The 27,158-nt window shown below is 49.1% G+C and overlaps 10 protein-coding genes and 2 non-coding genes across 12 annotated transcripts; 6 read left to right on the forward strand and 6 right to left on the reverse strand.

Annotated features, from left to right (window-relative positions):
• Window positions 1-211: 211 nt before the first annotated feature.
• C8Q69DRAFT_516471 (hypothetical protein) lies at window positions 212-4,532 on the forward strand (the record flags this gene model as incomplete). The annotated part of the gene is made up of 2 exons (XM_028633389.1): window positions 212-601; window positions 657-4,532. The coding sequence occupies 2 exons, from the start codon at window positions 212-214 to the stop codon at window positions 4,233-4,235; spliced, it is 3,969 nt and encodes a 1,322-aa protein (XP_028487253.1). The 3' UTR covers window positions 4,236-4,532.
• Window positions 4,533-5,194: 662 nt separating this feature from the next.
• C8Q69DRAFT_142788 (eukaryotic translation initiation factor 4E-4) lies at window positions 5,195-6,813 on the forward strand. Its single transcript, XM_028625446.1, has 3 exons — window positions 5,195-5,445; window positions 5,518-6,324; window positions 6,386-6,813. The coding sequence occupies exons 1-3, from the start codon at window positions 5,411-5,413 to the stop codon at window positions 6,624-6,626; spliced, it is 1,083 nt and encodes a 360-aa protein (XP_028487254.1). The 5' UTR covers window positions 5,195-5,410; the 3' UTR covers window positions 6,627-6,813.
• Window positions 6,814-8,032: 1,219 nt separating this feature from the next.
• On the reverse strand, window positions 8,033-8,170 carry C8Q69DRAFT_t51. The gene has a single exon. It is a non-coding gene; the product is annotated as a tRNA-Arg (tRNA).
• Window positions 8,171-9,230: 1,060 nt separating this feature from the next.
• C8Q69DRAFT_516483 (RNA polymerase III transcription factor IIIC subunit-domain-containing protein) lies at window positions 9,231-10,193 on the forward strand (the record flags this gene model as incomplete). Its single annotated transcript, XM_028633390.1, has 1 exon — window positions 9,231-10,193. A coding segment is annotated over one exon (963 nt), but the record flags the coding sequence as incomplete, so codon positions are not given.
• A 3-nt stretch (window positions 10,194-10,196) lies between these two features.
• C8Q69DRAFT_456096 (hypothetical protein) lies at window positions 10,197-12,663 on the forward strand. Its single transcript, XM_028629812.1, has 3 exons — window positions 10,197-10,382; window positions 10,447-10,845; window positions 10,908-12,663. The coding sequence occupies exons 1-3, from the start codon at window positions 10,233-10,235 to the stop codon at window positions 12,504-12,506; spliced, it is 2,148 nt and encodes a 715-aa protein (XP_028487256.1). The 5' UTR covers window positions 10,197-10,232; the 3' UTR covers window positions 12,507-12,663.
• Window positions 12,664-12,982: 319 nt separating this feature from the next.
• Window positions 12,983-13,118, reverse strand: C8Q69DRAFT_t50. Its single transcript has one exon. It is a non-coding gene; the product is annotated as a tRNA-Arg (tRNA).
• Window positions 13,119-13,475: 357 nt separating this feature from the next.
• On the forward strand, window positions 13,476-17,764 carry C8Q69DRAFT_456101 (putative Ulp1 protease). The gene is made up of 6 exons (XM_028629813.1): window positions 13,476-13,496; window positions 13,551-13,631; window positions 13,691-13,760; window positions 13,818-15,064; window positions 15,116-15,517; window positions 15,576-17,764. The coding sequence occupies exons 2-6, from the start codon at window positions 13,567-13,569 to the stop codon at window positions 17,491-17,493; spliced, it is 3,702 nt and encodes a 1,233-aa protein (XP_028487257.1). The 5' UTR covers window positions 13,476-13,496; window positions 13,551-13,566; the 3' UTR covers window positions 17,494-17,764.
• On the reverse strand, window positions 17,765-18,926 carry C8Q69DRAFT_456104 (putative disease resistance protein Aig2). The gene is made up of 2 exons (XM_028629814.1): window positions 18,631-18,926; window positions 17,765-18,460 (listed from the first exon to the last, which is right to left on the reverse strand). The coding sequence occupies exons 1-2, from the start codon at window positions 18,656-18,658 to the stop codon at window positions 17,934-17,936; spliced, it is 555 nt and encodes a 184-aa protein (XP_028487258.1). The 5' UTR covers window positions 18,659-18,926; the 3' UTR covers window positions 17,765-17,933.
• Window positions 18,927-20,310, forward strand: C8Q69DRAFT_456106 (putative microsomal signal peptidase subunit). The gene is made up of 3 exons (XM_028629815.1): window positions 18,927-19,413; window positions 19,523-19,596; window positions 19,730-20,310. The coding sequence occupies exons 1-3, from the start codon at window positions 19,268-19,270 to the stop codon at window positions 20,248-20,250; spliced, it is 741 nt and encodes a 246-aa protein (XP_028487259.1). The 5' UTR covers window positions 18,927-19,267; the 3' UTR covers window positions 20,251-20,310.
• C8Q69DRAFT_456109 (hypothetical protein) lies at window positions 20,311-21,616 on the reverse strand. The gene is made up of 3 exons (XM_028629816.1): window positions 21,189-21,616; window positions 20,897-20,972; window positions 20,311-20,835 (listed from the first exon to the last, which is right to left on the reverse strand). The coding sequence occupies exons 1-3, from the start codon at window positions 21,235-21,237 to the stop codon at window positions 20,625-20,627; spliced, it is 336 nt and encodes a 111-aa protein (XP_028487260.1). The 5' UTR covers window positions 21,238-21,616; the 3' UTR covers window positions 20,311-20,624.
• A 153-nt stretch (window positions 21,617-21,769) lies between these two features.
• Window positions 21,770-24,938, reverse strand: C8Q69DRAFT_143055 (hypothetical protein). Its single transcript, XM_028625449.1, has 2 exons — window positions 24,759-24,938; window positions 21,770-24,705 (listed from the first exon to the last, which is right to left on the reverse strand). The coding sequence occupies exons 1-2, from the start codon at window positions 24,776-24,778 to the stop codon at window positions 22,092-22,094; spliced, it is 2,634 nt and encodes an 877-aa protein (XP_028487261.1). The 5' UTR covers window positions 24,779-24,938; the 3' UTR covers window positions 21,770-22,091.
• C8Q69DRAFT_143054 (putative pyruvate dehydrogenase kinase) lies at window positions 24,939-26,780 on the reverse strand. The gene is made up of 4 exons (XM_028625448.1): window positions 26,462-26,780; window positions 26,288-26,407; window positions 25,946-26,228; window positions 24,939-25,891 (listed from the first exon to the last, which is right to left on the reverse strand). Exons 1-4 carry the CDS (start codon window positions 26,587-26,589, stop codon window positions 25,100-25,102), a joined length of 1,323 nt encoding a protein of 440 aa, XP_028487262.1. The 5' UTR covers window positions 26,590-26,780; the 3' UTR covers window positions 24,939-25,099.
• Between the last annotated feature and the right edge of the window lie 378 nt (window positions 26,781-27,158).

Genomic DNA, 27,158 nt, shown 5'->3' on the forward strand with positions numbered 1-27,158 from the left:
ACCGACTCCGACACACGAGGTTCGTGATGCAACCAGGCAAACCGTCAGACCTTCTTCTCAAATCCCACAACCTTCGCCATCATCGCTCATAGCCTCCTAGTCGTTTGCCTGAGAGCTGAACGCGCTCGACACGAGATATCATGTCGTGATCTCGACAACGAAGCTTCCAAGATCGAACAATGCGCGCGACTTTTCCTTAGCGACCGCGATCATGGACTCCGACGATCGATCTCCGGCTGCTGGAGCTGTCGCACAATCAGCCCATATACCAATATCAGAGCTTTCTCCGGAGCGTGAAGATATAAGTACTAAGTCTGTGCATGCTGTGGTGACACTGGTCTGGCCATACTCGTCTTCAAGCCAGTCCCTTAGCCTTCTGCTCGCCGAGCCAGATTTTCGTCTTCGACGTTCCCAGGGCCAAGTGAAGGTCAACTTTCATGGTACAAGCGCGCAGGAAGTTGCCCAGACTCATGTGGGCATTGGTGACGAAGTCCACCTCTCCCTGAAAGGGGTCAGATGGACGGACACCCAGGGACCGTTAGCGACGCCGGGCAGAAATGTCAGCTGGGATATCAACTTCGAGAACCATGTAACACTTGAGGTACGCTGTCACTCGATAACACGTTATTTGATTTATGGGCTAAAAGATGATGCAGATCTCGAGAGACTCCCGACCTCTAGCCTCAGTGCAAGTTGATAGGCCAGCATCTCCGCCGCAGAATGATGGTTTCGCAACGCCAGCGAAACCTCCAGCTATGAATCTACACACGGAGCTGGAAGGTCCGTCTGTGGGATCGGCTCAATGGGCGTCACCAGCTTTTCTACGATCAAACCGCCAGTCTCTGGGTAGCGTTATCGGCCCTGCATTTGATCCCTTCGCGGAGGAAGATGGCTACGTACCGGGAAAAGGAAGGAAGAGACCCAGGTTCAGCATGCGCAGTAATGAATGGCGACTTGTTGATGAGCCTGCAAGTCCGGTCAAAGAGGAGACTCCCTGGGGTGAAATGGAAGACATGGATATGCAAGATGATGAGCTAGAAGCTGAGCTGGCAGTGGAAGAAACCGCCAGCAATCTGAATGGAGCAGGAACACATTCACCGAAACATATAGACGCAAAAGACGTTGCAGCTGAGCCTATGGTGACCGAAGAGTCTTTATCTGAAACTGCCGCCGGGCTCGCAGCAAGTGACAAAGCTCTCGCGCAAGATCGAAGTATCCAACGACCTCAAGATGCTGTGGAGGTGGTACGCAAAGATCCTCAGCTAGAGTTTACACCTCCAGTGGTGGCTTCGCAACGCACCAGCCGTGCTCCTACGGATACACCGCGTCTTCTGCCGCTTCTTTCCCCAGGACTTCTCGTCCCCTCGCCACTGGTAACAGTCTCTCCAAGTCCACAAGGTTACTTTCCGACGGTGGTTGAGTCTACTACATCTAGTGAACCTCCAGTGGTTTCCGTGGGTTCTGGCGATCATGAAGCGACAATCCAGAACGGCCCCTTACAGGAAGCTCCTTCGCAGGATCTATTGCAAGAGGCTACCGCACGAGTCCTAGAACATGCTGCTGCCGATGCCGTTGATGCTTCTATGGAGGCGAATAAACCTTCATCATCTGAAACAATAGCTGGTATCAGTACCCAAGTTCCTCATTCTCCTCCTGTGGGCGAGTCCGACGTCTTGATAGAATCATCAAACTTCCAGGTTGTCGAAGAAGGAGTACTTGAGAATACAGGTGAGATCGCAGGGGTAGTTGAGGAAGCAGCTGAAATTGATGAGGCGCGGTCGTTATCTGAGTCCGTTGAGACAGAGTCTGGCGGCTTCGACGAGGATGATGAAAATATCAGAGAAACCCGGCATGAGGATAGAGAAGCTCAGTTAGGGGATGGAGAAGGTGTCGATGAGCATGAAGAATACGAATCTACGGAACACGAGGAAGGATATTCCAATAGATCTCGAAATTACTCAAGGTCACCTCCTGTTCCTATTGAAGAGGAATCTGAAAGTGAAAGCGAGATAAGTGAGGAAGAAACAGAAGCGGAATTCGAATATGTTAAACGAGAATATGTTAAACCCAGCAACCGGGAGAGCCCTGAAGAGAGACTACATGATACGGCTTCTTATGTCGCTGAAGACGAGTACGATGACGCGGAAGAAGATGAGGAACAATCTGAGGAACAATCTGAGGAAGAATTCGACGAGGAATACGAGTCCGTTCATGTCTACGAGGACGAATCTGAGGAATCACTAGGTTCTGAAGCCGACTCGGAAGATGCGCCTTCGACAAGACCGCAAGCGCCAGCTCCGGAAAGGACTGTACATCCGGAAATTATCGTTCTAGATAGCGACAGTGAAGAGGAGTCCGGTGTGGCTGGAAACCATTCCGTAGTCCCACCGGAAGATCAGAGAGATGTCCTCGTGAAAGCGACTGCAACAAGGGATCAGAATGAGCTGTCGGTCTTGCGTACTGTACATGCTGAGGGCTCAGAAGAAATCCAGGACAACGAAGAAGGCATTAGATACTCTGAAACCGAGGAGTCGCAAGATAGCGAGCATTCTGAGACTTCGGCTGCTCCCGGATCCCCCGCTACTGGTGAAGATGTATCAGACAGCTTCCAGGAGGAGAGCGAAGAGGAAGTCCATCAAGAAGTTCAGGAAGAAACCCATCAATATTTCCATCGGGAAATTCAGGAAGAGGCCCGGGAAGAGGCCCGGGAAGAGAACCTGTCACCATCAGAAGAATCGCACGGGTCCGTGAGCTATCCTTTCTTTACACCCGAGACCGACCTGCAGCAGCCGATATCAGACGAGCACAGTGAAAGTGCTATAGATCCTGAGTTACTCCGATCACAACAAATACCACCGACGAGTGCAATAAACGACAATAACAAAGATGCTCATGAGCAAAAGGATGAGGCCCTGCTGTATGATCGAAGTTCTAATCTAAGTCGATCCCGTGATCAGGGTCTTTTCCTTGACGGACCAAATTCTCCTCAGCACAGCGGTCAAGTCGAAAGAGGCCAGCACCAATATATCGAACTTCACGGTCAATTACCTACCCCTAATGCTACGCAACAGATGGATCCCGTGTCTCCAGAACCGGATGATCACATCGCTAGGCCAGAGTTTATGCCCACTCCACGAAATACTCAAGATCCCTTTACCGAACAGTTACAAGAAGACCAGCCAACTCTCCCAGACACTGCGTCACCAGCGCACATTGAGATAGTGTCCACGGATTTTAATGGTCAGAAAGAAGAAAATATTCCGGGTGGCATAGTGCAACATGTGTCTCGACATGTGTCTAGCAGAAAATACACAGCCACCGTACCTGTCGAAGACAAGCCGCTGGCCGCAGACGACACAGGTCTGGACCGCGAAGAGCAGCCAGAAGTTCAACAGAGCATTGAAAGTAATACAGATGTCGTTGATCGCCGTCCCGTGCAAGTGAGCGTGGAAATCAGTCCTGCTGCGAGTCCGCCGAATCCCCCCGCTCTTCCAGATCGTAAAGCAAGGGGCTTTCGCAGCGCACATTCTTACTTCGCTCCGCTGGCGACGTTGTTCGACCTTTTCAATTCCGTGATCGATACAATCTCAGTCGTTGTTGAGACGTCAGCTGTGTCCCGTTCCGCGTCTGGTCCCCGGGATTACTTTCTGACTCTGCAGCTTACAGACCCGTCAATGGCGGGTACTATACTTCCCGCACAAATATTTCGCCCTTACAAGACGGTCCTGCCAGCTGTGAAAGAAGGAGACGTGATCCTGCTACGTAACTTCAAGGTCCGGACTTTCAATCATTCAATGATGCTGCTCAGCACAGACACCAGTGCGTGGGCTGTCTTCGACGGCGAGATGGACGAAGCTCGCGTGGCTGGTCCGCCAGTGGAATACGGCCTGGCTGAACGCTCTTACGCAGACAGTCTACGCGAATGGTTCCGCGAAGATGGCGCTGCTATGGTTGCGGACTACAGGCTCCAGTTGTCCATCGACAGAGCTAGCAGAGGGGACACGCCTTCCAGCAGCGCTGCCATCAGCGATACCGGCAGCATTGACTCGGGCTTGCGTGAATCACGCGGTGACTCGCTTTTCTCACACCGCGGGTCCAGACGCAACAGAAAAGGTAACCGGCGAATCACTATCCATGAACTGAGAGACGGGACGCGATATACAGAGGTTGGATCGCCCTCTGATAAGGAGAGCATTCACGAATTAAGAGACGGCACAGTCTACGCGAATCTTTGATTTGCTCATGCTGCAGCCAGTCCAGAGCTCAAACTGTGTAGAAAAGCATGCATGCCCTGCGCTACGCTCCTGAAGCTCGGGTTTCGGGTGTAAAAAAATCATTCATTGTGTATAATTGTTGACCGCGTACATTCCATCAAATAAGTATATAGCTCAGTACATTCTCTCCGGCGAGGCCTAGTAAGATAACGAAGCACGGATCTACTTCTTGATCGTGTCAGGTCAGCAGTGAGAAAACCAAGAGAAGGACTAATAAAGCCACGGTTAAGGAGCCATGACATTGTCAGACTTTGCCTTTCTACCTCAAGCTCAACCAGCAACCTGCTAAAAGCAGAAGTGTAGCAGCGGTTGAGCCCCTCGGATTACCAGAGCCTCGTAGGGTATCTTCATAACGGATGACGACGACGCCAGGACGGATTCGAATGGACTCGACGTACCGAGTAATAATAAGTACGGCGCACGCGACAGAATCAGGATCCAAAGGATGCTATCATCACAATCATCATCATCATCACCATCGTTCTATTACAATGCCTGCATACTGCAGCGACATAGGTCTTAAACCTCCTCGAAAAGAAAAAGAAGGGCATGTCCCGTCGATCAGGTCATCACCGCATCATGGGAAGCTGGAGAGCCCTCGTGATGATGGTTTTAGACGCGGGGTCCGCACGAAACGGTCAATCTCGACACACTCATCGGAATCGCCAGCGCAGTGGAGGAATGAAAGAAGCTGCTGGCGATGATTTGAGTCGGTGGTCTTGGGTTTTGTGGAAAAGAAAAAAAAAAAGAAAAGAGAAAAGAAAAGCGAAAAGAAGGAAAAGAAAAAGAAAAAGAGACGGTGCGGGTGGAGCCGCCGGGCTGGGCGGTGATTGGCTGGGCGCCGGAAGAGGACGAGCGAGAGCGACGGCGAGACGTGAGGATGCTTCTCTGCGTCGGTCTCCAACAACATACATACTCGTCTCTCTACGTCCTCGATCAACACCCTTAATCCTGCCTCACACAGCCCTTTTACGACCTCGACCCCGCCGCTGCCACCTCCTGTACGCCCTGTTCCATCTATTCGGCCCATCTTCTATCGTCTACTAGTCTCGCACGAAGAGCCACCACACCCCCCACTAGTGTCAGTCCCTACCTGATGACCGCTCTTTTTCAGAGCAACTGTATACGCTACCTCGATGGATAACGCAAACCTGTGGACGCGGAGAGCAAAGTAAGACCATCTGACAGCCTTTTTCCTGTAGTCTCAGGACCTGTGTCAGGCCCGTGCTGACCGCGATCATAGCTCCAGCAAGCTGTCTCTGTCCATGTCCGGGACTGACAGAGACGGTGGCGCCCGAGTCGATCTTCCCCGCAATCACACAGCGAAGCGCTTCGGTCCCGACAGCTCTCATGGACGGTCGAATCCCTTCAATGCGATATCTCCTCTCTCCGCGGGCGCGTCCTCCCCGTCGATAAACGCCTCGTCCGCTTTCGGCCTGGGGTCTGGCGCATTCGCGTCGTTCGGTTCTTCAGCCAAGACTCCGAAGACGCCCTCCGGCGGTGCCTTCGATCTCAGCTCGAAGACTTCTGGTGATAAGAAGGATACGCATGAGACGGAAGGCACGGGGACGGACACAGTGAAAGCGAAAGGCTCGACGTCCTCACTCAGCACATCCGCTTCCACCATCAAGACACACCCTCTCAAGTCGACGTGGATTGTCTGGTACCGTCCACCCACACCGAAATACTCAGACTATGAGAAGTCAACAATCGCACTGGCATCCATTTCCACGGTTGAAGGCTTCTGGAGTGTCTATTCCCACCTGAAGAGACCATCTCTCCTCCCGACTGTTTCCGACTACCACATCTTCAAGAAGGGTATCCGTCCCGTCTGGGAAGATGAGGCCAACAAGAAGGGTGGGAAGTGGATCGTCAGATTGAAGAAGGGAGTTGCTGACCGGTACTGGGAGGACCTTCTGCTGGCCATGGTGGGCGACCAGTTCGCGGAAGCTGGAGATGAGGTCTGCGGTGCCGTTCTTAGCGTGCGGAGCGGAGAGGACGTGTTGAGTGTCTGGACGAGGATCGACGGTGGAAGGAACATCAAGATCAGGTAAGTCTGGACTTGTCATCAACAATAGCTACATATATGGCCCTTGCTAACCGACGTATAGGGAGACGATCAAGCGATTGCTCGCCTTCCCGCCAGACACCAACATCGTTTGGAAAAGCCACGATGACAGCATTGCTCAGCGATCTGCTATCGACCAAGCTCGTCAAGAGAAGGCTGCTGCCAACGCTGGTCATCATCACCACCACGGGGGTGACCGGCGGAGGGCTAATAATGCCAACCACAACAACAGCAACAGCCATGATGACACAACGGGTGACAAGGGGAAAGGTTCGGCGTCTTGAAAAAGGGTTAAACTGAGCCTTGGTATGGCCCTGTATAGTAAAGGTTAACTGGCATGCGTTCTTCACTGGGTTGGGGGAAGGCTTGGGCGAATTCCTGCGTCTGCTTTAGTTTTAATGCAAGATGACATGAAAGGACCAGCATCTCGATGCTATGTAGTCTACCATTGGTATCACGATTGCTTCTACATTGGGGGGTTTTACGGGTGATGGGGACAATGGCACTTCTCATGAATTCCTACGATATCTATTTCCGTTCCTTCTTCTTCGTTGTAAGATAGCACCATCGCAACAGCCCTTCTCTGGGGAGATCACGGATTTTCTCACTTTGAGATTTGTCCACAGTACCCCTTCTTCTAGTTGTTGACTCGAGAATCATGCTCTGCGGCGTTGACTACTTTTCTTCCACCAGCAACAACATGCGTCAGTATCATCAGTGCGTCCGTCAGCGAGTCAGCTTTGCCTTCTACGTGGAAAACATCACTATGCTCTTTGAACCCTCTTTGTGTACGCCACGCGAATATGCGGATCGATGTTGTCTGGTGTTATTCTCCCAAGGACATGGTGCTCCCAATTATACTGGTGGATGATTTGCAAGGTGACAAGTTGAGAATGATAGCAATTGCACCGAACACCCTTCGTGTTCGTCATCAATGTTGCAAATCAGAAAAGCGTCGACAATCTACCTAGCGGCTTAGGGCCAGTTGTTTGCCCAATGAGCCACCAATGGAGCCGGCGAAGCTATGTAGATGCGCCGTATGCTACCTTCCAAACCAAAAATTGTAGATTCTAGGTATATAGTAGGTTCTGTGCTATTTGGAGAAGGATAATCGTTATTGTAATTTTCTTATCCTGCGTGTCGGCATATGTACTTACTTTCCCTGCTTAAGAGATACAAATTATACACTCCGATTTTACCATTAAGCAGTTTTGAAAGGAGGGGGGTTATGATAGCTTGTCATCTTAGTGCTGGTTAAGCACTTGCAGGAAGATGATATATACTATATTTAATGCTCGGCTGCTTTACGCTACATACTACGTAATACTGTCGAATGTCTCTTCGCTGCCCTGTGCCAGAACTGTAGATATATCGGTTTAACTCTCAATAGGTGCACCACTCTCACTTAATATTGTCGAATTATATCCCGGCACACTCAGGAATACTGAAACAAGAAGCTAAAATTAGAATAAAGAGGAATGACGGTGAGTATAGAATACATTGCTGGTTTTATATTTACAAGGAACTGAACTTAAGGACCTCGGGACACTCTCCGCAACTGAGTATTGCTTATCAACTACAGCATCATGCCACCCCCTTTGCTGCGACATTATCCTACTTCAGCTTGCAATGTCCCTATCATGGGGTATAGAACCAAAAAAAATTAACAAAAAGAAAAAAAAAAAGATGTCGACAGAACTGGGATTCGAACCCAGGCGGGCGAACCCACAGGCTTACTATTTGGGGTGTTAGTTGGAAATTCGAGTTACGGTGTCTTTGTAAAGGCTACTTACGCAGGCCTGCACCTTAACCACTCGGTCATCCTGTCAAGGTGATGGAAGATTTTCCATTTTGGCGTTTCTTAAATTTGACATCGAGACACCAACTCCTCAAACTCACGTGATAGACACTTTTTGGTAAGCATAAACATTTAACTTAACTAAAGAGCTTCAACATAAAATCTTACTTCTGGATTTAGATCGAGTGTTTCTAGCCTGTAATAGAAACTGAAAGGCTAAATTCCGAAGGGACCAGCTCAGTGTGGGGAGTATTGTGGAGCGTGGGAAACAGCAGTATTGTATTAAGACTGATAGCTGGAGTTCTCAGGAGCGTATTGTTTGTTATTCTGGCAGGGGGATGCCGGCGGATTGCACTTTCTTCTGACAATTTCCTGACATTTTGTCAAATTTTTGCTTGCCTGATTAATGAACCTGCCTGCATGTCGTCATGAAGCTGGGGCCTATGGCTGACATTACTCCCACTCAAGAGTTTCTTCTTTAGTCGTCTTGTTCACAACCTGAATATTGTTCTTAGAATCTCCAAGCCCTGTCATTTACGGTTTCCAAAACATTCGTTCGCCCCTCCTAGATCACCGGCCTTCCATTCTCAACGTTCCTGTCATTTCCCCTTCTTTACATAGAAAGAAAAACTCGTCCTGCTCCGATCAAGCGCAGGAAAATTACCGATTATCTTCATAGATTGAGAGGCAGGCTTGACTAAGCAGAGTATGATTTACTTGGACCTGACACAGAAATGATGACTGACTCCAAGCAATAAATTCATAGGAAGAACAAGCCATGTCACCTAAGTTTCCAGATCATGAATCCTCTATCTCCATTGATATCAATGAAGGGCAAGCCTTCCAGGAAGACCAGGACAATGTCAAAAGTGATAAAGGAGACGGAGGACAGAGGTCTAACCAAGGAGAGGAGGAGGAGGAGGATGACGACGAAGGTAATGAGCACAAGGAAGACGAGGAGCATAAAGACATGCGCGCCCAGAAAATCAAATTCACTGGAATAACTGTACTAAACGCAAACAGTCGTGTCCCAGATGGGGACGACAATCCCGTTCCTTGGATACCTGGTGCTTCCGTGAGGGAAACTGTGTACCAAATCCGACAATTTCTGCGGACTCGCCCAATAGCCATAGTGAGAGTTATCCGAGAAAGCATAGGTTCCGGGAGGGAAGGCGATCTCGAAAAGGCACTGCCTTACTGTGGATACATCTTCACAAATGGTCCTTGGAGAAATGCACTGATAAGATTTGGGATCGACCCAAGGACTTCATTTGAATATCGCCTGTACCAAACTATCACGCTGAAAATGGAGTGTGATCCTATTATCGAATGTGGGAAGGAGGACTGTGCTGAGAAAGATGATATTGCCTTCCCTCAACTCCTCAAAGGAAGGGACAGTGATTCTCATCTGATCAACGGAAAGAAATCCATTCCAGACGATAATACCTGGCAAATCTGTGACATAACAGATCCTCTTTTGCAGAGCATTGTAGCCACGGGACAGCTCCGTTCCGAAGTCTCGTGGAAGGATGGATTCTTTTGGAATGGAACAATGGCTAAGCTTGAGGTCATTATGCGCGATAAGTTAATCTGTCTCAGAGATGGTAACATCCCTCTCGATGATGAATACAGGTGCCTCCTAGGTTTTCCTGAGAGATATGAATCCTCACAACGCGATCATATCAGGTATGGCCTAGAGTTTGGCCAGACCTATACTATGAAGCAAGCTTTTTTGAGAGGGAAGATATTACGCAGGGCACGCATATCTCTTTCCCGAGGATCGATGATGCAGACTCAGAACGGCTCCCAGAACAACACTCCTGCACTCGAAAAGCCGCTGACCGAAGACCAACTACAAACAATTGATAAAATAGGAAATAAACAGTCGGCTCAGCGCCTTTATAAACGAACATTAAAGATATTTTCCAAGGAGGAGAGGTTGAATGCAATTGATTTTCTTCGAACACGGAAACACGTCAACCCCACAACTGGACAGGAGCGACCCATTTCGATCTCAAGTGCATCTGAAGTCCTCTACATCGGCGAGGGTACATTGAAACGGTGGATAAAAGAGGAAGGAAAAATCGTAGAAATGCGGCAGGGGTCGTCAAGAGCAGATGGGCCAAGGAAAGAACCCGTCAAGATAACAGACCAGTATGATTCAGGACATTATCCATTCCTCATGCTATCGCCAGAAGAACTGCACAGCTATGAAGTCATACAACGAAATGAGTTGCACAAGGTACTGCCTACGACGGGATTCCTCTTCTGAGATAATTTACAGATATTTACTTACTATGGAATAGCTACATCCTTTTGAACATCCAGTCCCTTTCATCGGGATAGAAGGAGGCCGATCTGGGCGACTGAAAACTTTCGAGGATGCTTATAAGTATCTCGGCCAACAGACCCAGACTTTCCACATTGGACATCCACTTGAACCCTCTGAACCCTCTACAAATAACAAGATGGAAAAGCCAGTACAACTTCCAGATCCTAATTCCACAAGTTCCTACCTGAGAGACCCAAAGTCTCAGGGGATAATCAAGAAAATGACAGCACAAGAAGTTAACTCTTGGCTTTACAGCCTTTCGCCAAAGTATGAACCCAGAACACTTTGTTCAACAGAGCGAAATCCTTTCTATCATGAGTTGACGACGTGTGTTGCCTTTATATGTCAGCAGATGATGGCTGCAAATGATAAGGTGAGCGATGATAATACATATCTCCGCTAGATACCGATGAAGTATGTTGATTGTCTGCATAGCTCAAGTCTGCACTTCCAGTCCGGGTCGAGTTTGGTTACGACCAACCTTTCCAAGGTGCCCCCCAACAATGGGCCATTAAACTTTTGTTCACCACTGACATAGAGATCCTGCTTCCATTGGCACTATGTCTAAAGGGTTCTGTTAAAGATGAAGTCGCTCCCGACTCCCTCTATCTTCAAGGCTGGACTATAGACCATGCCTTGTTGCCTTGCACAGGGCAGAAAAGGATAAGAAAAAGGGAGAAGTCAATCAAGTACATGCAACAATTTTACGAGAACTCACAGCCTATTTTTGACAAGTTCAGGTTGAGTCCAGTACTGTATATCACAGATGTTGATATGCTGTTTCTTAGAACGCCGGGTTGGCGGCCGCGTCGGTTTTCTGCAAGGTGGACACTATACAGTACAATCCTCCACACCAGCTACCGATTCAAGTCTCCACTAAGCCCTGTGTATGGAACATATATGGATATTGGACTAATGGTTGATAAAGTCCTTGAAAAGGGATCACAAGTTTCTTTCATAGTCCCACCTAAGCACCCCTTCCAGCTCGTCAAACTGAGCCAATTTACACTCGACCATGGGACTTCTGAGAGTAATATCCTGTCAGACTCGCTCCACCAGTTTACTGCTGGTGATACTTCGTCTCATATCACTTTGCGATTCAAGGATATTGAAGATTACTTCTACCATGAAAGCGCAGTTCCTGACTCTGAAGGAATATACCGTGAAAGATTACACCATGCGCTTAAGTCGAGCGTGGAAAGAGGTTTCAATTTTGTGGACAACAAGAGAAAGTGCATGTTTTATACGTGCCCGGAGCCTCCATGGTCCTCAAGAACGTACTACTGTCGCTATCACTCTGGCGCACTCATCAGGCATTTCTTCGACCTCACTCCTTTATCTATTGACGTATCCACAACCGCACATTCGGAACTGGAATTATCGATCACAGACAGCACACGAACCACCTTGAAGGAACTCAAGACCATGTTCTTGAGGCCTGAGAATACTTGGATCATGGACTTTGAGTTTATTTCCATGCCGGTTAAGTACTCACCAATCCCACTACAACTTGCAATCAGACAGATAGATGGAAAGCTGCTGTATTCGGGTAATGTGGACTACAAATTGTCCATGAAGGACTTGGTCGAGATTACTTCACCGTATGTCTCAGACAAGCATGGTATGATGGGTACACTATTCCTGAGATGCTATGGAGGTCTCAAAACCAATGGTGAGACGCCTCCGAAGATCAGAGACCACCTTCGAGATGTTTGCGGCTACGACAAAGACAAAGTTCAGCTATTATCCTGGTTTTCTGCTCATGACATGCAATGCTTTCTCAGAATCCTTTCGGGGAATGATGGCTTAATCCAAGACAAGATGTCTCATCTGAACGCATCAAATTTTCAATCGATCAATGTAGGTAAGCTATGCCGAGACCTCTTTCCAGGGCTCGCCTCGGGCAGACTTGGGACAGTGCATCAATATCTCGGGAAGAATACGGATTCATCCAGCGGAGAAGATTACCATAACGCCTCGTACGATACTGCAGCGATGGTGGACATTATCAATGTTCTCGTGGGGTTGGTTTAAGTCCATTTTGGAATCCCTGGCACAGATCAGAAAGTCGACCTAGGAGAAATCACTAGATTGTTTCTTAGCCAGTTAATTGGAAATAGGGTCAGATGACAGAGTATGGGATAGGGGGGAATAAATACGTATTATGTTGTATTGGGTACATACATAGTAGCTGAATATTTTATTGAACAATATAGTTGTATTGAAAATAACCCTTCACTCAAAGTAGAATATATTTACACTCCCGAAAAGAGTATCATAACTAGCCCGAGAACAGGTGTTATACATACGGAGTACAACGCAAGCCTTTAAACGCCGGGAGGGTTAATAATAATATCTTACATTCAACCAAGCGCACTCCGAAAGGAGTAGATCACGTTAGGTACATTAAAAAATCCGAATAGGCTGAGATGCCTACTACGAAGCACACTCTTCGCTTCACGGTCGACTGGTGATCTGGCAAGATTAAAGAAAAAAAAAGATTTAAATGCCGACAGAACTGGGATTCGAACCCAGGCGGGCGAACCCACAGGCTTACTATTTGGGGTGTTAGTTGAAAGTCGGGCTACGGTGTCTTGTAAAGGCTACTTACGCAGGCCTGCACCTTAACCACTCGGTCATCCTGTCAGATGATGACTATTTTTTCCCGAAATACGCTACTTCATCCAAACATACAGTGCCCCATGGCTATGACCTCTTAATTGATCAGTCTTTGGAGCACTGGATCTCCGGAGGTACAACGGCTTGCCTCAGCTTGGGTGTAGATACTGCCACTCAAGCGCAGGCTGAATGCTCACCTGTAAAACCAGGCCTTTCTTCTTTCTTCGCTTCTTTCTGCTGCAGGCAGCCAACATTAGCCGCGTGCGCTTTTTCTTGATGACGTCCCACTTGAAGCTCACTTCTACCTGAGCCTGAGCGATGCCCAGAGACTTCGACCTGTTCACGCATCTTCCCTTGTACGTTCGCAGCGAGCGCAGACACTTCTCAATAAGCGCCCCGCATCATTTAAGTACCAAAGCCCTCTTGCTAAGAGACTTGTGGCACTGACCGCGGGGCTAGTTTTCCGGCAGGTCAGATGCTAAACAAGATACGGAGCGACGACGCTCAAGATGATGAGCGCAGGTTGTTCCCGAACTTCGAGTACGTAATCCCACAAGCATTCCTGTCGTCTGTAGTGCTCACTCTTTTCTCGGATACAGCAGGAACAGTTCGAATGCGGTCACGATCATTCCTGGAGCTACATTCAGAAAACCCGGCAAATTAACGCACGTAAGCAAGATCGCGGCTCCCTCATGAAGACGGCATCTAACAGTATACATGGATTAGGGGCTATCTCCGTTTCGGCCCATAGACACAATCGCGCGTCACTCCAGACAAAGTGGGCCAGTTCGTGCGGCGGGGAAGGGGAGGCAGCTGGATGATCGCAGCGTTACAATTCCTGGTTCTTCCCACCGCGGATACTCTGTGGAACTGGATGAGAATAATAGGCCGACAAAGCGCCAACGTCGAAGCCTGGAGGCGACATCGGGTCCGGTTGTCGATTTGATAGACGTTGAAGATATGGAACATCAGACGTCTCCAACAGGGACGTCATCCTCGTTTCAGCACACGTCCCGTCTATCTTCGACATCTAGCCAGCAGTCCGTACGTCCAAAGAAATCGAAGGGGACAGGGAAGAAACTAGACGAGTATAGGAACGTGGAACGGTTAATGAGCGTTGGTCACGCACCGACCAGTCCTCAGAATTATTTCCACAGAAGACAGGTGATTATTGAGGATGACAATGACGCTCCGCCTACACCAAAAAGGAAACCTGGAGACACGCGAGAAGGTGCCGATCGGACTGAGACTGACAAAGTCAACCGTGACAACAAGCCGGAAATCCTCGACAGTGTCGAGATTTGCAATACAAGGAACCAAAAGGATGTGACCGAGCTGGAAAGTCCAAAGTCTCTAAAGAAATTCTTTTCGACAGACAGTAAGCGACGCGGATCAAGCGGACGAGAGAGCCCGGACGAACTACAGGGAGATATCACCGTGCAGCGTGCGCCTTCCTCGCTGAATGGAGTGCATGCGAGGGAAGCCAGTGTCGGTTCCTCATCAGCCGACCGATCGAAGAAAGATGCCTGTTGGCGATCATCTCCAAGCGATATTCGTCCCGTGGAATTCACGTCCACCTCCGGAAAAGATCGAGGAAAGGCAAACCGGAAAGAGAGGTCAGACAAGGGTGCTTCTCACAAGAAATTGTTCGAAGCAGACTTGTTCCGTTTCGGCCCTGTCGAGCGTGTATCTTTCGAAGGACAGGGCTTTGAACTCACTATCAATAAGGCCCGAGACACTCTTTGCCTGGCGGAAACTGCTGACAAGGACAGCACGAAGGGGATTGATATACCGCTGCAGAAAATCACGACTGTCTTCGAAGGAGAAAGTCCAAGTCGTAAGATCCGTTTACGTCTTTCAAAAGTGGAGGGCAGCGATGAAATGGTAGATATACAACTATCTTCAGAGAAGGAAAAGGACAACTTCTGCAAGGTCCTGAAGCGGAAAGATATCAAATTTTTATCAAAAGAAAGGTATGCGTTTGTAGTGGCTTCCCACGGACCTAAAACTAATGAATCTGCCAGTGGGTGGATGGACGCTGCATTCAATAGGAATGAGAAAAGAACTGCTGCGCAGAAAGGTCGCTACAAGCGCCTCAACGACGCAGAGAACAGCGAGGAGCCTGTTCAAAAGTCGAAATCCGAAACGATTAAACGGCCAAAACTTTCCGAATCTCTCCAAGATGACAGCGCCAACACCAACCGCTCTGCAGGGTCTATGATTAGTCGACCCCCGCGTCGTCTAGGCGAAGCTTCGAGTCATGCGCAGAGCCAAACTGAAGTCCCTGACCCGGACAGTCACAGCCATCCATCCAGAAGCGGATCTGATGAAGGAGTCGCAATCCCTGTCAAGAAATATATGGATAATTCCTTGTACGAACGAGAAACACGGTCCAAATCCCGGAAAACACAGCCTGCAGTCATTAGGTTCGCGAATCCATGGCCCCCAAGAAGAAAGCTCAAATGTCAGCTAACAATGACCCAGCGATGATAAGGAGCCAACAGTAGAGAAAGCAGTGTCCGCTTACAAGCCGCGAAAGTGGTCGAAATCCCTTGTGTACCCTCGAGTGGGAAAGAAGAAGGCTGAAGTCGATGTACATGATCTAGAAAGACTCCGTGACGGAGAGTTTCTCAACGATAATCTCGTCGGTTTCTATCTGCGATTCCTTGAACATCACTTGGAACGTACAAGCCCTCAAACGGCGAAGAAGATCTATTTTTTCAACTCCTACTTCTTTGAGACACTTACCAATCTTCCGAGAAGCAAACGTGGGATTAACTATGAAGGCGTCCAAAAGTGGACGAGGAATGTCGATATCTTCAGTCATGACTATATCGTTGTTCCTATCAATGAGAGCGCACATTGGTACGTGGCTATCATATGTAATCTGCCGATCTTGGAGCGCCCTCAAGAGGGTAGTCCCGAGCTCGAAGGATTTCCTGATAAAGAAGTCTCGGAGGAGCGTTCAGAAATCCCTGAGACTCCACCAGCTGTGGCGGAAGATAGTTCGGTCAACGACCCTAACGCTATCGGCAATGTGCACTCGGATTCCGGTAAAGAAGAGAAGACCCGTCAATCACTCGCTTCAATGACACTTTCTGACAATAGAGAAGTCTCCTCGCCCACTGGGGAAAAGGTTCAGTCTGGGACAGCACCGGAAGCTGACGATGATTGGCCGGAGGGAGAAGAGAACCCTACCTCGTCACCCCCGAAGTTCACAAAGCCTGGTGATTATCCTCGTGAGCCAGAACCGAGCCAAGAACAGGAAGATGTGTCACGGAAGAAATCGCAAGCGGCCGATAAGGGAAAGAAGCAAAAGAAGAAACAAGGACGCTCTTTGCCGAAATACGATCCCAAGCAACCGGTTATTATTACGTTCGATTCCCTGGACCTCCCGCGCTCGCCGACAGTAAGATGCCTCCGTGAGTATCTCTACGAGGAAGGGAAGTCTAAACGCGGAATCGACGTCGATGTGAAGGCGATCAAGGGGATGACGGCGCGAGAGATCCCACTGCAACCTAATTTCTCAGACTGTGGTCTATACCTACTGGCGTACATGGAAAAGTTCATCCAGGATCCAGATTCTTTTGTGACCAAACTTCTTCAGAGAGACATGAAAACGGAGACGGACTGGCCTTCGCTGAAATCCGGTCTCCTCCGCCGTCGCCTTCGCAAGTTCCTCGACGATCTGTATGAGGAGCAGGAGGAGGCACGGCGCCATAAGATGACCGAGACAACCACAATGGCTGACAGGAAGCCAATTTCATATCTATTGGGGCCCAGTCAAGTCTCTAAGAAGATAAGGAGCGGTGACAAGCCTGCGCGGAAATCTGAAGAGCATGATGCATTATGCTCTAAGGACCAGAGTCCCTCCAAAGATCTCCCTGGAAACAGAAGCAGCCCGGAGGAGCTAGTGCTAAGACAGTCGAATGGTGATTCGTCGCAGCAGGCTGCATCAAAGGACACCCTGAAGAAGGGAACGCCAGATGAGACAACTCCAAGACAGCCTGAGGTGGATGATACAACTGTATCAGGCCCAGTTGGCGAAGCTGCAGAGGACGCCGCAGCAATAGTGCAGCCTCCCGCTATGAATGACACGGCACTCGAAAGTACGACTTCGGACCGCGAAGTGATTGAAGTACTTGATAGTCAGTCACAACAAGTACCAGCTTCTCCACGCCATCTCCGTCATAGCAAGGGAAAGAGACAGTCAGGACCTCGACACGCAGAGGCAGCTGACGATGAAAACTTCCTCGATGAACTGCAAGAGGTCGTAAATACGTCCCCAAAAGTTAGAGTTGAGGTGCAAGTTCCAGGGACACCACCCCTTGGCAGAGCAACGGCACTTGTGGAGGATAGCCCGCGGAGAAGTCCGCGACAGGCGAGACCAACGAGCAAGTGAAAGGAAGACTGAGTATTTTGCTGAGACGCGTCAAATGTTTTGTGTTTCAGCCTCTGGAGTTGTGATCTGGGTTTTAGCTTCACGAGAGCGCGACCACTTCCGGTTTGCATTTATATCTTTCAATTCGCGCTGTAGAGTTAGCGTCCTCCGTGTTGCATTTTCTAGTGGCGTTTTACACGGGGAATGGCCAATGCTCGTCTCCGCGGGTTCTGGTTTTTATTACATAGATGATACCAATATTTGCAAGCACTGATATTTAAAAACACCAGTGTGTCTCTATTATATCGCGATATCTTTAAGTAGGCCCGCTAGTTTTCCCACCGAGAGAGCTCGACTTACAACACCATCACTCCAAAGTGCTCTGCCCTGATTCCTCTGGTTCATTTATGCCGAGTCCTCTTTCCAAACCCCCCCTTCTTTCTATGCCAGAACACACCTCCTCACCACTCACTTTCATCCGCCTTTACCCACCAACTCATCTTATCCCTCTTGAAAGTCTCAAAGTCCCACTCGCCGCTCTCCAATTGATCCTCACCCGCCGCCCACACATACACCACGGCATCGACCTCCTCCCCTTCATCCGCGAGCTCCGCTTCCGCCTTATCCAACATATCCCTCAAATGCTCGTCCCCTCTCTTCGCAGTACTCTCTTCCGTCCTCCCCCCGACGGCGGCGGTACTGCGCAGGACGCGCACTCTCACGGGCTTCTTCACATACTCATCCCCTTCGAACCGGTCCAGACGATAGACGTCACCATCAGTAAGGCCCGAAACGACGGTCCCTAACACGGAAGACTCGGACGAACTGCTGCTGGGGATAATTCCAGGATAATCAGCATTGCGGACACGATGACGGCGATATCCATGTAGAATGGCCGGTCGGATAGTCAGCATGTTTTTCTGCCAGGGTTCCGGGTCAGGACGGCCGTGGCATACGCGGTGGAGGATTTGGGGAGCCATGAGGGTTCCTGTGTTGTAGATGGAGATTGTGTTAGATTAGAGAGAGAGAGATTTTGATTAGTTGATGAATATAAAAAGATATGCTAGTGAGGATGGCATGATGATGGTGGTTGGATTCTAAGCTGATTCGATCAAAAGTTGTTTGATTTTTTTTTTCGAATTTCAACTAAACACCTACCGTAAAAGAAAAGAGTATGGTCCCCCATGATTTTTGTTCATGTGCTGGGAATTTCCCCAATTGAGATTCGTCGTGGTCTGCTTGCGTCGTGTAGGAAGGAAATGATAAACCAACAATGAGCGAATGATTTGTTCAGTTGATGCCGGAGAATAAGTAAGTACTGTAAGTAAGTAAAACGTGCTTACGCCTTTTCTGAACTGAGATAAGTAAGTACGAAGACGTGAGAGATCTAATCTCAAAACCTAGCAAAATTCCAGATTATCCCTCGCAGTAGCCATCTAACGCGGAGAAATATCTACCAACATCGTCATTGTTCTTCCTTCTCTCTCTTATCTTATCGGTCTCCTTCAACTTCCCCAGTTTCAGCCTGTTTGCTCTGTTTGCCTCCATCCTTTCTTTCCCGCATCGCATCTCCGAAGCGTTCTTGAAGCTCCAGCTGGCCTGAACCGGAAAGCAACCCCAGTCCCACGCGCGCGTCTCTCAGTCTTTTTTCCTCTGCTCTCTCCTCTGGAGCGGAAAAAAGGATTGAGAAATATTCTCTTTCATTTTTGTATTTTTTTTTTCTTTTTTGAATCGTTCATATACTATCCTGAAAGTGGGAAAAAAGGAGGAATAACATTCAAGAGAAACCGCGGGGATGCATTCGACAATCAACCGCACGCAAACCGTCTTCGGTTTCTTCACGACGGTAGCATTAACTGTCGCAGCGGCAATTGCGCTTTCGGTTCTACTATATCCAGCTGATGACGTGACGAGTAGTGTGGAGTTGAAGAATGTGCAAGTGTATGTTTGTCTGTCCCCTTGTGTGTTTCTCGTCGTCGCAACGGGGGAGAAAGAAAGAAAGAAAGAAAGAAAGAAACAAGAAACTAATGATAATTTATCGGGGATGTAGGATCAAGGGCCGACCGCATTACTACTCTTCTAAAAAAGAGGAATACGCACGAATCAGTTTCGATTTGGATGCTGGTATGGAGACGACATCTTTCCTTTCTTCTCTCTCTCGCTTACTCGCAAGAGTATTATCTATCTATCTGTTTATCTATCTATCTATTCCCGAAATCTACAAGACTAACAATTTCAATTCTCTCCATCGCAATAGACCTCTCTCCGCTATTTAACTGGAACACGAAACAACTCTTCGTCTACGTTTATGCTTCCTACCCTTCTTCTAGCGATGCCCTTGCAACCTCCGAATCCATCATTTGGGATAAGATCATCCCCGCTCCGGAATCGCCTTACTCGCCTAGCGTGTTGAAGGAGCGCTTCTTCCCTGCCAAGTCTACGTCGAAATCGAAGAGTCGGAGACAATCATCGTCTACCAAGCAGACACAGAAGAAAGGGGAGGGCAAGCCCGGTGTGCTGAAGCTGAGAAACCAGAAGCCAAAGTACCAGATCACGGACATCACCGGTAAGATGGCCGAGAGACAGAATGTCACGTTAACTGTGGGATGGAACGTGCAGCCGTGGGTTGGAGCACTCTGGTGGAGCGCTGGTACAGGAGCAGTCCCTCACACGTCAGGCCAGACCGGCCAGAGTAAGACCTTCGATCTTCCTCCGTTGAAAGGTACCCGGCAAGAGGGAGCAAATGGTGATGCGGCCAAGACGAAGGCGAACGCATGATAGCTTTTTCCTGAAAGACGAATATTGAAATTCTCTTGGGGCTGCAGCGATAACTATTCATTCTGTTTTCTAAAATAAACTATCTGCCTTGATGGGGCACCCGACGCTTGTAATATTGTAGAGAGCACATGATAAAAAAGGAACGACGCATCAATCATAACCCTGTGTCACATTGAACTATTAAAATAGTATGAAATATTACCAACCATCCCGTGCGCATCATGGGAACCCCCGGATGCCACTGAGGAAACGCCATTACTGCGAGGCAACAATAAGACGATCGATATCCGAAAGCAGCCTCCTACCCGAAAATTTTTTTTTCTCGCGTCAATTGGCGAAGAATCGTCATTGGATCGTATGGAATCGGTCAGATCTTAGGCTGCTGGAACTGTTCCATAAGTTGTGCCATAGTTGTTGCCAGCAGCCGCAGCCGGGGGAGCGTTGTGGTGATGGCCACCGTTTTGAATGCGGTCGGAGTAGACGCCAGGCGCCGGGCGGGCCGCGAAACGGCCCTCCGCACTCATCCGGCGGCGGTCATAGTAGATGTACTCCAGATAGAAGGCATGTATATGTCCCGGGAAATAACTATCGCATGTCAGCATGGATTGCCATCGCACATGTTTGATTTCCAAGGCGGACTGCTTACCCTAGGATTGTCAAGAGAATGTTGATGAGGAGATCTGCGCCGCAGCCAGCAACAAGGAACACTCCGACCGGAGGGACTGCAATGGAGAGAGTATCAGCAATTATTGCCAAATAAAAGACTGATCAAGGGCGTATCCAGATGTCGAGACCAGATCTGCGTTCCTGACCCACATCCAAGGCAATTCCACCATATAGTTATCATAGTTCTGCGAGCAACAAGCGAACCGCCATCCTTTCCAGATCGAACCTCGCAAACAAAAAGGGAAGACTCAATGGCTTGGAAATTCACATACTCAGAAGCGTTATGATGATCAAACAGATCATGCCTAGTGTGCCTGCCATTGTGATTTCCCTTGCAAGTCACAGGTATGTGCTTTGTTCACTCTTCTCTGACTTGAACTGCAGGACTAACGTCCGCGGTTTCCGCTTTCGACTTCTCAACTGCAGCTGGTCCTCCTGTAATAAAGTAGCTCAGGAAGATGATTGCAAAATAAAGCACAAAGATGAGGACGGGAATGCTATCGTCGATCGGAGTGTATATCCGCTTCATGGGGAGCAAGTATTAAGTGCGAAGAGAGTTTTGAAAGACAAAAGGACAAGCTAGGAACTGCAGTTACGTCACACTGGAGGGCGTCACTGGACACGTCACGGCAAGATACAGTAGTTAGTTAGACGATGTGAAGATCGACAGCAGTTAGTCTAGTGAGACAATAGCTCAGCCATCCAGAGCAAAAGGAAGAGAGGAAAAAAAAAAACAAAAGCCGCGGACGAGAAGGAACAGTCCACATGACGTCATCCGGCCCGACCACGGCGCCTGCTATTCTGGGAATAGCGCCAGGCCGTCAGGCACCGCGCAGGGCTTAGCGGTCGATCCATGGAGAAGCTCCTTAGTCTACTGACTCTACCAGTCTAGACTCTACAGTAACTACTGAGAACACTCCAGTCCGGCCAATAATAAATCCTTTGTTGAGTAACTACCTATCCTATCACCTGGTTCTAAACGAGTGTGAGTAGCTACTAGTGATGGAGCACTATACATGATATAACCTAAGGATGCCACACCAGAGAAGAATATACATACTGACCGCGGAGAGAGAACGCGTAGCAATCAAAGCCCAACATATATGGGCGCAGACACAGAAATCATTGTACAGTGGCCAGGAGAAACGATCAAGGAGTCCTAGAGAACAACTCGATCAGTCAAAGACACCGCTACCAACGTTCCCAGCTTCCGCTTCGTCGTCAGCTTCTTCCCCATCATCGACGATAAATACAGTGCCGTAGTCGCTACACCCGCTGCCAAGAGACTCAAAGAGAGACACCTGCGAGGTATTCTCGGAAGAGAACCAGATCGCTTCAGCGTTGGTGCCCAGAGACATACGTTCATCCTCGTGGATCTGTCTCATTCGCAGCAACAGTGCTAAAGCATCGTCACGGCGGATCAGCGGTGGCTCCTGGGGTTGTTCGAGCTCATCTGGTCTAGACTTCCCATCGGGAGCCGGTATTCGATATGTCTCTTCCGCGGTTTCATCGACCCCGCTCGTCGTCCCTCCAGAGGGATATGCAGTCGTATCATCCGATGAGAAGAATGGCCGCTTTGATTTATGTCCATTACGTTCATGGATATCTTGGCCTGACAAGATAGTGCTAGCCTCTCCCTTCGGTGGCGTGGGAGAATTTAGCGGCAGCTGACTCGCAGTAGCCATATCCCGTGTCCTTCTAACTTTGTAAAGACAGGATCTTATGTCGTCCCACAGCTCCTCTGGACAGGCAAGGCGCTCGACACTCTCACTGGGCATCACATGTTCCCCATCATTGCTTGACTGTAATTGGCGCCGAGGCCGTTGACGAGGGGTAGCAGCGAAATCAATGAAATAGTCCGCTCGACGTCCAGGCTTTGATTCCTTAGCGAACTTCCACGCTGAGTATCTCGCTTCAAGATCGGCTGCGTTATTATCAAACCGAGGAACAGGACTGTTACAATCTGACGGGGTCGAGGGGTGTGGGTACTGCATCTTCTTCAAAGTAGATGGCCGAGATTTGTGAACAACTAGTGGAGCGGGCCTTGGAGGATCAACGCAGTCAGGAGTTGCGTTGACGGGATAAGCGGAGCTCCTCTTGTTAGCTTGGATCTCGAGGTGTTCATGTCGATAATGATAAATATCAGGCACACCTTTGTGGCCAGAAAGCGATGCAGGAGAATATGTGTTATGAATATCAACATCCAATGGCGGGCGAGTAACCGGATCGCATATAGTTTCCTCTTTCGTGTCTGTCTCGTCCACTGCAAGGTTTTCCCGCGTGATGATGTCCAAGCTTCGATCTCGAGTATGATGAGAAAACCTCCGATTCCGCTGCAAAGTCACCTGGTCCGTCTTTGGCATCACCCTAAGCCGTATTTGCGTTCTCATGGTCTGCTCCAACGTCGGAGTTCCGAAGTTCTCTACCAGCTCAGCTTTAACAATTATGTCGAGTATATGGACAGATGATGGATCGTAGGGCTTTGTTTCGAGAAGTCTTCGGCGTACCGGCACTGTGCCAGAGAAACTGCCAACCTTGTGGTCATAGCGGAGCCAGTCGACATTAGCTGAATACGTGAGACTGATCTCGCCCTTGGCAAGGGCATCTTCGAAAAGGTCCTTCAGTGCGCAGCAGAAGCTGGGCCGGAGATGAAACGCTTGCCCTTCTTCGACCTCGAAGTCAAAAGACTCGAATGAAATATACGGAGGGTTCCAGAGCAGCTCTGCCTGGGTAGGACCATCCACGTTAGATATCCTGGATTTGGGTAGCCTCGTGAATTTGACGCTGGAGCTACGGATACTGGCACATGGATGCGAACCAGGACCTGATACTAAAGGGTCAATGAAACAGTCTTGGTTCCGCAGAAATCGTAACAGGCTTCGATGGACGTTTTCAGTCGACGCAAACCAACGAAAGGCGGTCTTTGTGCTATCCTCGGCTTGGATCATGTCAAAGACAACCTTCAAAGGATCAAGCCGCACAGATATACACGGATTCTTTGTAGAATCTTCGACCAACTTTGTCTGGGTGCCGTCAGACGATGTAAGCAGGGCCTCCAAGTTCGCTGCCAGAACGAGCTTGAATGTTTCTTCCCAATGCAATATCTCCGCCGCCTGAGAAAAGCTGAGCCGTTTCCACGTTTTTACGATATCGAGTTGCTGGATTGCAGAAGGATTGAGAGGCGATTTCACGTTGTAGACGAGGTCCGGCGGGTGCCATGATGCACGATAATCTAGAAAGCGCGGAAGGAAAACCTCTTGCGTCAAATGACGAACAGGAAACGAGTGTCCCTTGATAACCAGGCGACCGGAACTGCTAGGGGCCTCCGATGGTTTCTTGGGGTCCTGCCTTGGGTCCTCTGGAGAAAAATGGACGCAAATGTCCAGAGGTGCGTCTCGCCGAACATCATCGTGGTGCGCATTGCCATATTGCCAGTTTCCAGAAGGCAATCCCTCTCTCCTTTCCGGTGCAATTCCTACAAAAGGCTTTCGTCCTGCGGGTGGGTGCTGTCTTCGCAAATTGTGAAGATGAGGAAGATTATAATGACGCAATATAGCTGGATTAGTAGGATGAGAAGCTGCGCAGTCTCCAATGATATGTTTTTTGAACTTTTCAACTGCCTCCGACGCCCTAGGATGACAGTGTGCGTCTCCTGATCCGGCGGCCATCCATTCGTTTCGAGTCCAGAGTTCTTTCGTGTCGAGTGAGTGAGTAGTTTCGGAGCTTGTGCGAGCATGGTTGCGGTAAGATGGGCGGTACTGAGAAGGAATATCTAACATGACAGCTCCCCTGCAGCCGTTAATCGCTTGCACTGGGTAGCGTGGACAGGGATTAAGACTAACCTAAGCGGCCAAGTATTCATTGTTGAAGATGGTAGGTATACGATTCTTGCGATATAATCCAGCTAGACATAGCGAGAGTATGGTTCTGGAATATCCTATGGGGTGTAGGACGTGAGATATCTGAGGTAGCGTAGAGTAGTGTTATCGGAACAAATGCATCATACCCAAGGAAAGCACATTTCGAGCGTGTGTTGTACTGCAAGTACGCCTTGTTCATTTGCGGAAGGCACGCTACACGCGGACAGTGAGATCTTGTGATACCGAAATTAATTCTAATCACCGCGCCATATAAAAAACGGTTGGTAGAAAGCGGTAGGTATCTATTGATTTGGGTGACAAGATCAGACTGCGTCGATCATAGCTCTCGTGGTTACTTGTTCGTTCTTGTTCCCGAGCTTCGATATCTGGAGGAACGCGTCGACTCCATAGCCTTCTAGGCTGTGTAGTTCAAGGTTACCGGCCCAATATTCCGCATATACTCTGCTCATGGGGAGGCCCATGCCAAGCCGCAGATTGGGAGGCCGTGAGCTTAGCGAGGCTAAGGAGCTCTCTCGATAAGTCTCTCTGTCGGCAATTTTCCGATCAGTCGATACCGTCAATTCTTGCATCGTAGCAGCCATCGTGGGGACTTGCTCCAGATTTTTCAGACGGGTTTGAGTCCTGGGACCCTTGCTGAAAGACCATAAATACGGAAGGATTTCACGAGGGATTCCGCCTCCCTGGTCAGAGATCCGCAGGATAACATGCTGAGGTGCCTCGCAGATCAGCACTTCTATAGGCGGTGGCAGTTCCGGAGAATCTCGATACTTTTCCATGACGGCTTGTATCGAGTTACGCAGGAGCTCACCGACGATATACTCCAGATGGCTTAGTATATAGGGGAATGTCGCCTCGCGATGGCCTTGAATAGTGATATGTGGTATCTTGTCCAAACCAGAGCTTTGCCTGAGGAGATCCTGGGCAAGCTTTCCGCAGCGTTCGACTACTTCCTTTGCATTGCATTTCAAAAACACCTCGCCAACAAAGTCAGCGTTGAGATCAGTGCGGGCCATCGAATCTGGAAAATGCCACGGAGAATTGAAGGTTTCTGTGAGAGCCAGGTGTTGTTCTGCTATGACTCTGCGAGATATCCTCTGTGCAAGTGGTCAGCCATATGCACCCTTGAGACTGGAACCAGGCTTCCATACAGCACGCAACAATGTATTCATGAACCGGTCCATTTCACCCGGTTCCACGAGATCTTGGCATTCCAGGACACCCATCGCGAGGTTTGGTATCACGACCAGGTGCTCCTTGAGAGCATCACGTAGAATGTCGCAATATCGGTCATTGTCCTCTAGCGTCCTGATTTCCGGGACCGTCCGAAACCTCTCGAATGCTTTGTAGTATAGTTCGTACACAAGGGACATGTGCGGATTGGACACGACGACGTATGGTAGCTTTTGCATATCTCGCAGACGGTGGGCAAGCCTGGCTTCCAGTCAGCTATTACTTTCCATTCTTAGTTGCTCAGGTACCATATCACTGACCTTGTAGGAAGCTCTGTACGGACATAATTTGCAGAGCTGATCAAGCGAGCCTCTGTCAATGTCCGGCCAAAAAAGGTCAGCTGCCGTAAACTGATCGGCCTGGCCTCACGTTCCACCCAGCTAATTGCTGTCAGCAAAGAAGCTCACGTAGAGGTACGAGGAAGACGGGCATACTCATCGAGCACTGAAGCAGGTCTCCACGGCGGAGGGCTATGCTGCTGCTGTACCGAATAGAACCTCACTTGCTGTGCGCATCTCAGCCGGACGTGTCGCCAACATCGAGCTGGATGATTCAAGCGCATACTGATCAGCCATGCAAAGCAGTAGTGACCAGAGAGAGGCGTCAATGATGCGGACGAGAATCAGCTCGTAGTTCCAGACAAGCAGTGCGCCCGTCACACATTGCTACTCGGTCCTCGTTGCCTGAGAAGCAGAATCGCTCGTAGTCCACATTTAACCAATTTGCTGTGAATGGTCTCGTGTCGGTCCGCCGGTGTCGGTGCAGCTATTATTCTTAACTAGGGCAAGCCCGGTGACTCTTGGTGCAAGTTCCAGTTCCACTGCTGGCGCCACCCCACGGGCAACGGGAACTGCACCCCGCACGCATTCTAGATCGTTAGTTAGTTACTCGGTGCAGATTAGTTATCACCAACAGATTAGTTAGTTAGTTACTTTTCTCTTTACAAGATGCTCGATGTACTGTAGTCCTTATCTATCAGATTGCGAGGTGACCCCAGTCTGAAATGTTATTATTATTATCTGTCAAGGGAATCACTAGTTACCAGTACACAGCAAAGGCACGCAGCCTGTGAAAAGAAAGCAGTGCGGACCACGCGTAACAAAACCCCCGATATTGAATCAGACCCCCTTC

Source organism: Paecilomyces variotii (assembly GCF_004022145.1).
Source record: "Paecilomyces variotii strain CBS 101075 chromosome Unknown C8Q69scaffold_2, whole genome shotgun sequence".
Lineage (NCBI taxonomy): Eukaryota > Fungi > Ascomycota > Eurotiomycetes > Eurotiales > Thermoascaceae > Paecilomyces > Paecilomyces variotii.

Excerpts from the sequence above, each read along its gene's own strand:
- C8Q69DRAFT_143055 (XM_028625449.1), bottom strand. The coding sequence starts at position 24,778 with ATGAATACTTGGCCGCTTAG. Across the intron at positions 24,706-24,758 it reads ATGAATACTTGGCCGCTTAG|GGGAGCTGTCATGTTAGATA; the intron begins GTTAGTCTTAAT and ends TAACGGCTGCAG.
- C8Q69DRAFT_456096 (XM_028629812.1), top strand. The coding sequence starts at position 10,233 with ATGCGGCAGGGGTCGTCAAGAGCAGATGGGCCAAGGAAAGAACCCGTC. Across the intron at positions 10,383-10,446 it reads AACGAAATGAGTTGCACAAG|CTACATCCTTTTGAACATCC; the intron begins GTACTGCCTACG and ends ACTATGGAATAG. Across the intron at positions 10,846-10,907 it reads TGATGGCTGCAAATGATAAG|CTCAAGTCTGCACTTCCAGT; the intron begins GTGAGCGATGAT and ends TTGTCTGCATAG.
- C8Q69DRAFT_456106 (XM_028629815.1), top strand. The coding sequence starts at position 19,268 with ATGCATTCGACAATCAACCGCACGCAAACCGTCTTCGGTTTCTTCACG. Across the intron at positions 19,414-19,522 it reads GAGTTGAAGAATGTGCAAGT|GATCAAGGGCCGACCGCATT; the intron begins GTATGTTTGTCT and ends TCGGGGATGTAG. Across the intron at positions 19,597-19,729 it reads CAGTTTCGATTTGGATGCTG|ACCTCTCTCCGCTATTTAAC; the intron begins GTATGGAGACGA and ends CCATCGCAATAG.
- C8Q69DRAFT_456101 (XM_028629813.1), top strand. The coding sequence starts at position 13,567 with ATGCTAAACAAGATACGGAGCGACGACGCTCAAGATGATGAGCGCAGG. Across the intron at positions 13,632-13,690 it reads AGGTTGTTCCCGAACTTCGA|CAGGAACAGTTCGAATGCGG; the intron begins GTACGTAATCCC and ends TCTCGGATACAG. Across the intron at positions 13,761-13,817 it reads AACCCGGCAAATTAACGCAC|GGGCTATCTCCGTTTCGGCC; the intron begins GTAAGCAAGATC and ends TACATGGATTAG.
- C8Q69DRAFT_142788 (XM_028625446.1), top strand. The coding sequence starts at position 5,411 with ATGGATAACGCAAACCTGTGGACGCGGAGAGCAAA. Across the intron at positions 5,446-5,517 it reads CTGTGGACGCGGAGAGCAAA|CTCCAGCAAGCTGTCTCTGT; the intron begins GTAAGACCATCT and ends CCGCGATCATAG. Across the intron at positions 6,325-6,385 it reads GGAAGGAACATCAAGATCAG|GGAGACGATCAAGCGATTGC; the intron begins GTAAGTCTGGAC and ends ACCGACGTATAG.
- C8Q69DRAFT_456104 (XM_028629814.1), bottom strand. The coding sequence starts at position 18,658 with ATGGGGGACCATACTCTTTTCTTTTACG. Across the intron at positions 18,461-18,630 it reads CCATACTCTTTTCTTTTACG|GAACCCTCATGGCTCCCCAA; the intron begins GTAGGTGTTTAG and ends TCTACAACACAG.
- C8Q69DRAFT_143054 (XM_028625448.1), bottom strand. The coding sequence starts at position 26,589 with ATGCGCTTGAATCATCCAGCTCGATGTTGGCGACACGTCCGGCTGAGA. Across the intron at positions 26,408-26,461 it reads CCTGCTTCAGTGCTCGATGA|CTGGGTGGAACGTGAGGCCA; the intron begins GTATGCCCGTCT and ends GACAGCAATTAG. Across the intron at positions 26,229-26,287 it reads CGTACAGAGCTTCCTACAAG|GCTTGCCCACCGTCTGCGAG; the intron begins GTCAGTGATATG and ends ACTGGAAGCCAG.
- C8Q69DRAFT_456109 (XM_028629816.1), bottom strand. The coding sequence starts at position 21,237 with ATGGCAGGCACACTAGGCATGATCTGTTTGATCATCATAACGCTTCTG. Across the intron at positions 20,973-21,188 it reads GATCATCATAACGCTTCTGA|TCCCTCCGGTCGGAGTGTTC; the intron begins GTATGTGAATTT and ends TCTCCATTGCAG. Across the intron at positions 20,836-20,896 it reads ATTCTCTTGACAATCCTAGG|TTATTTCCCGGGACATATAC; the intron begins GTAAGCAGTCCG and ends GACATGCGATAG.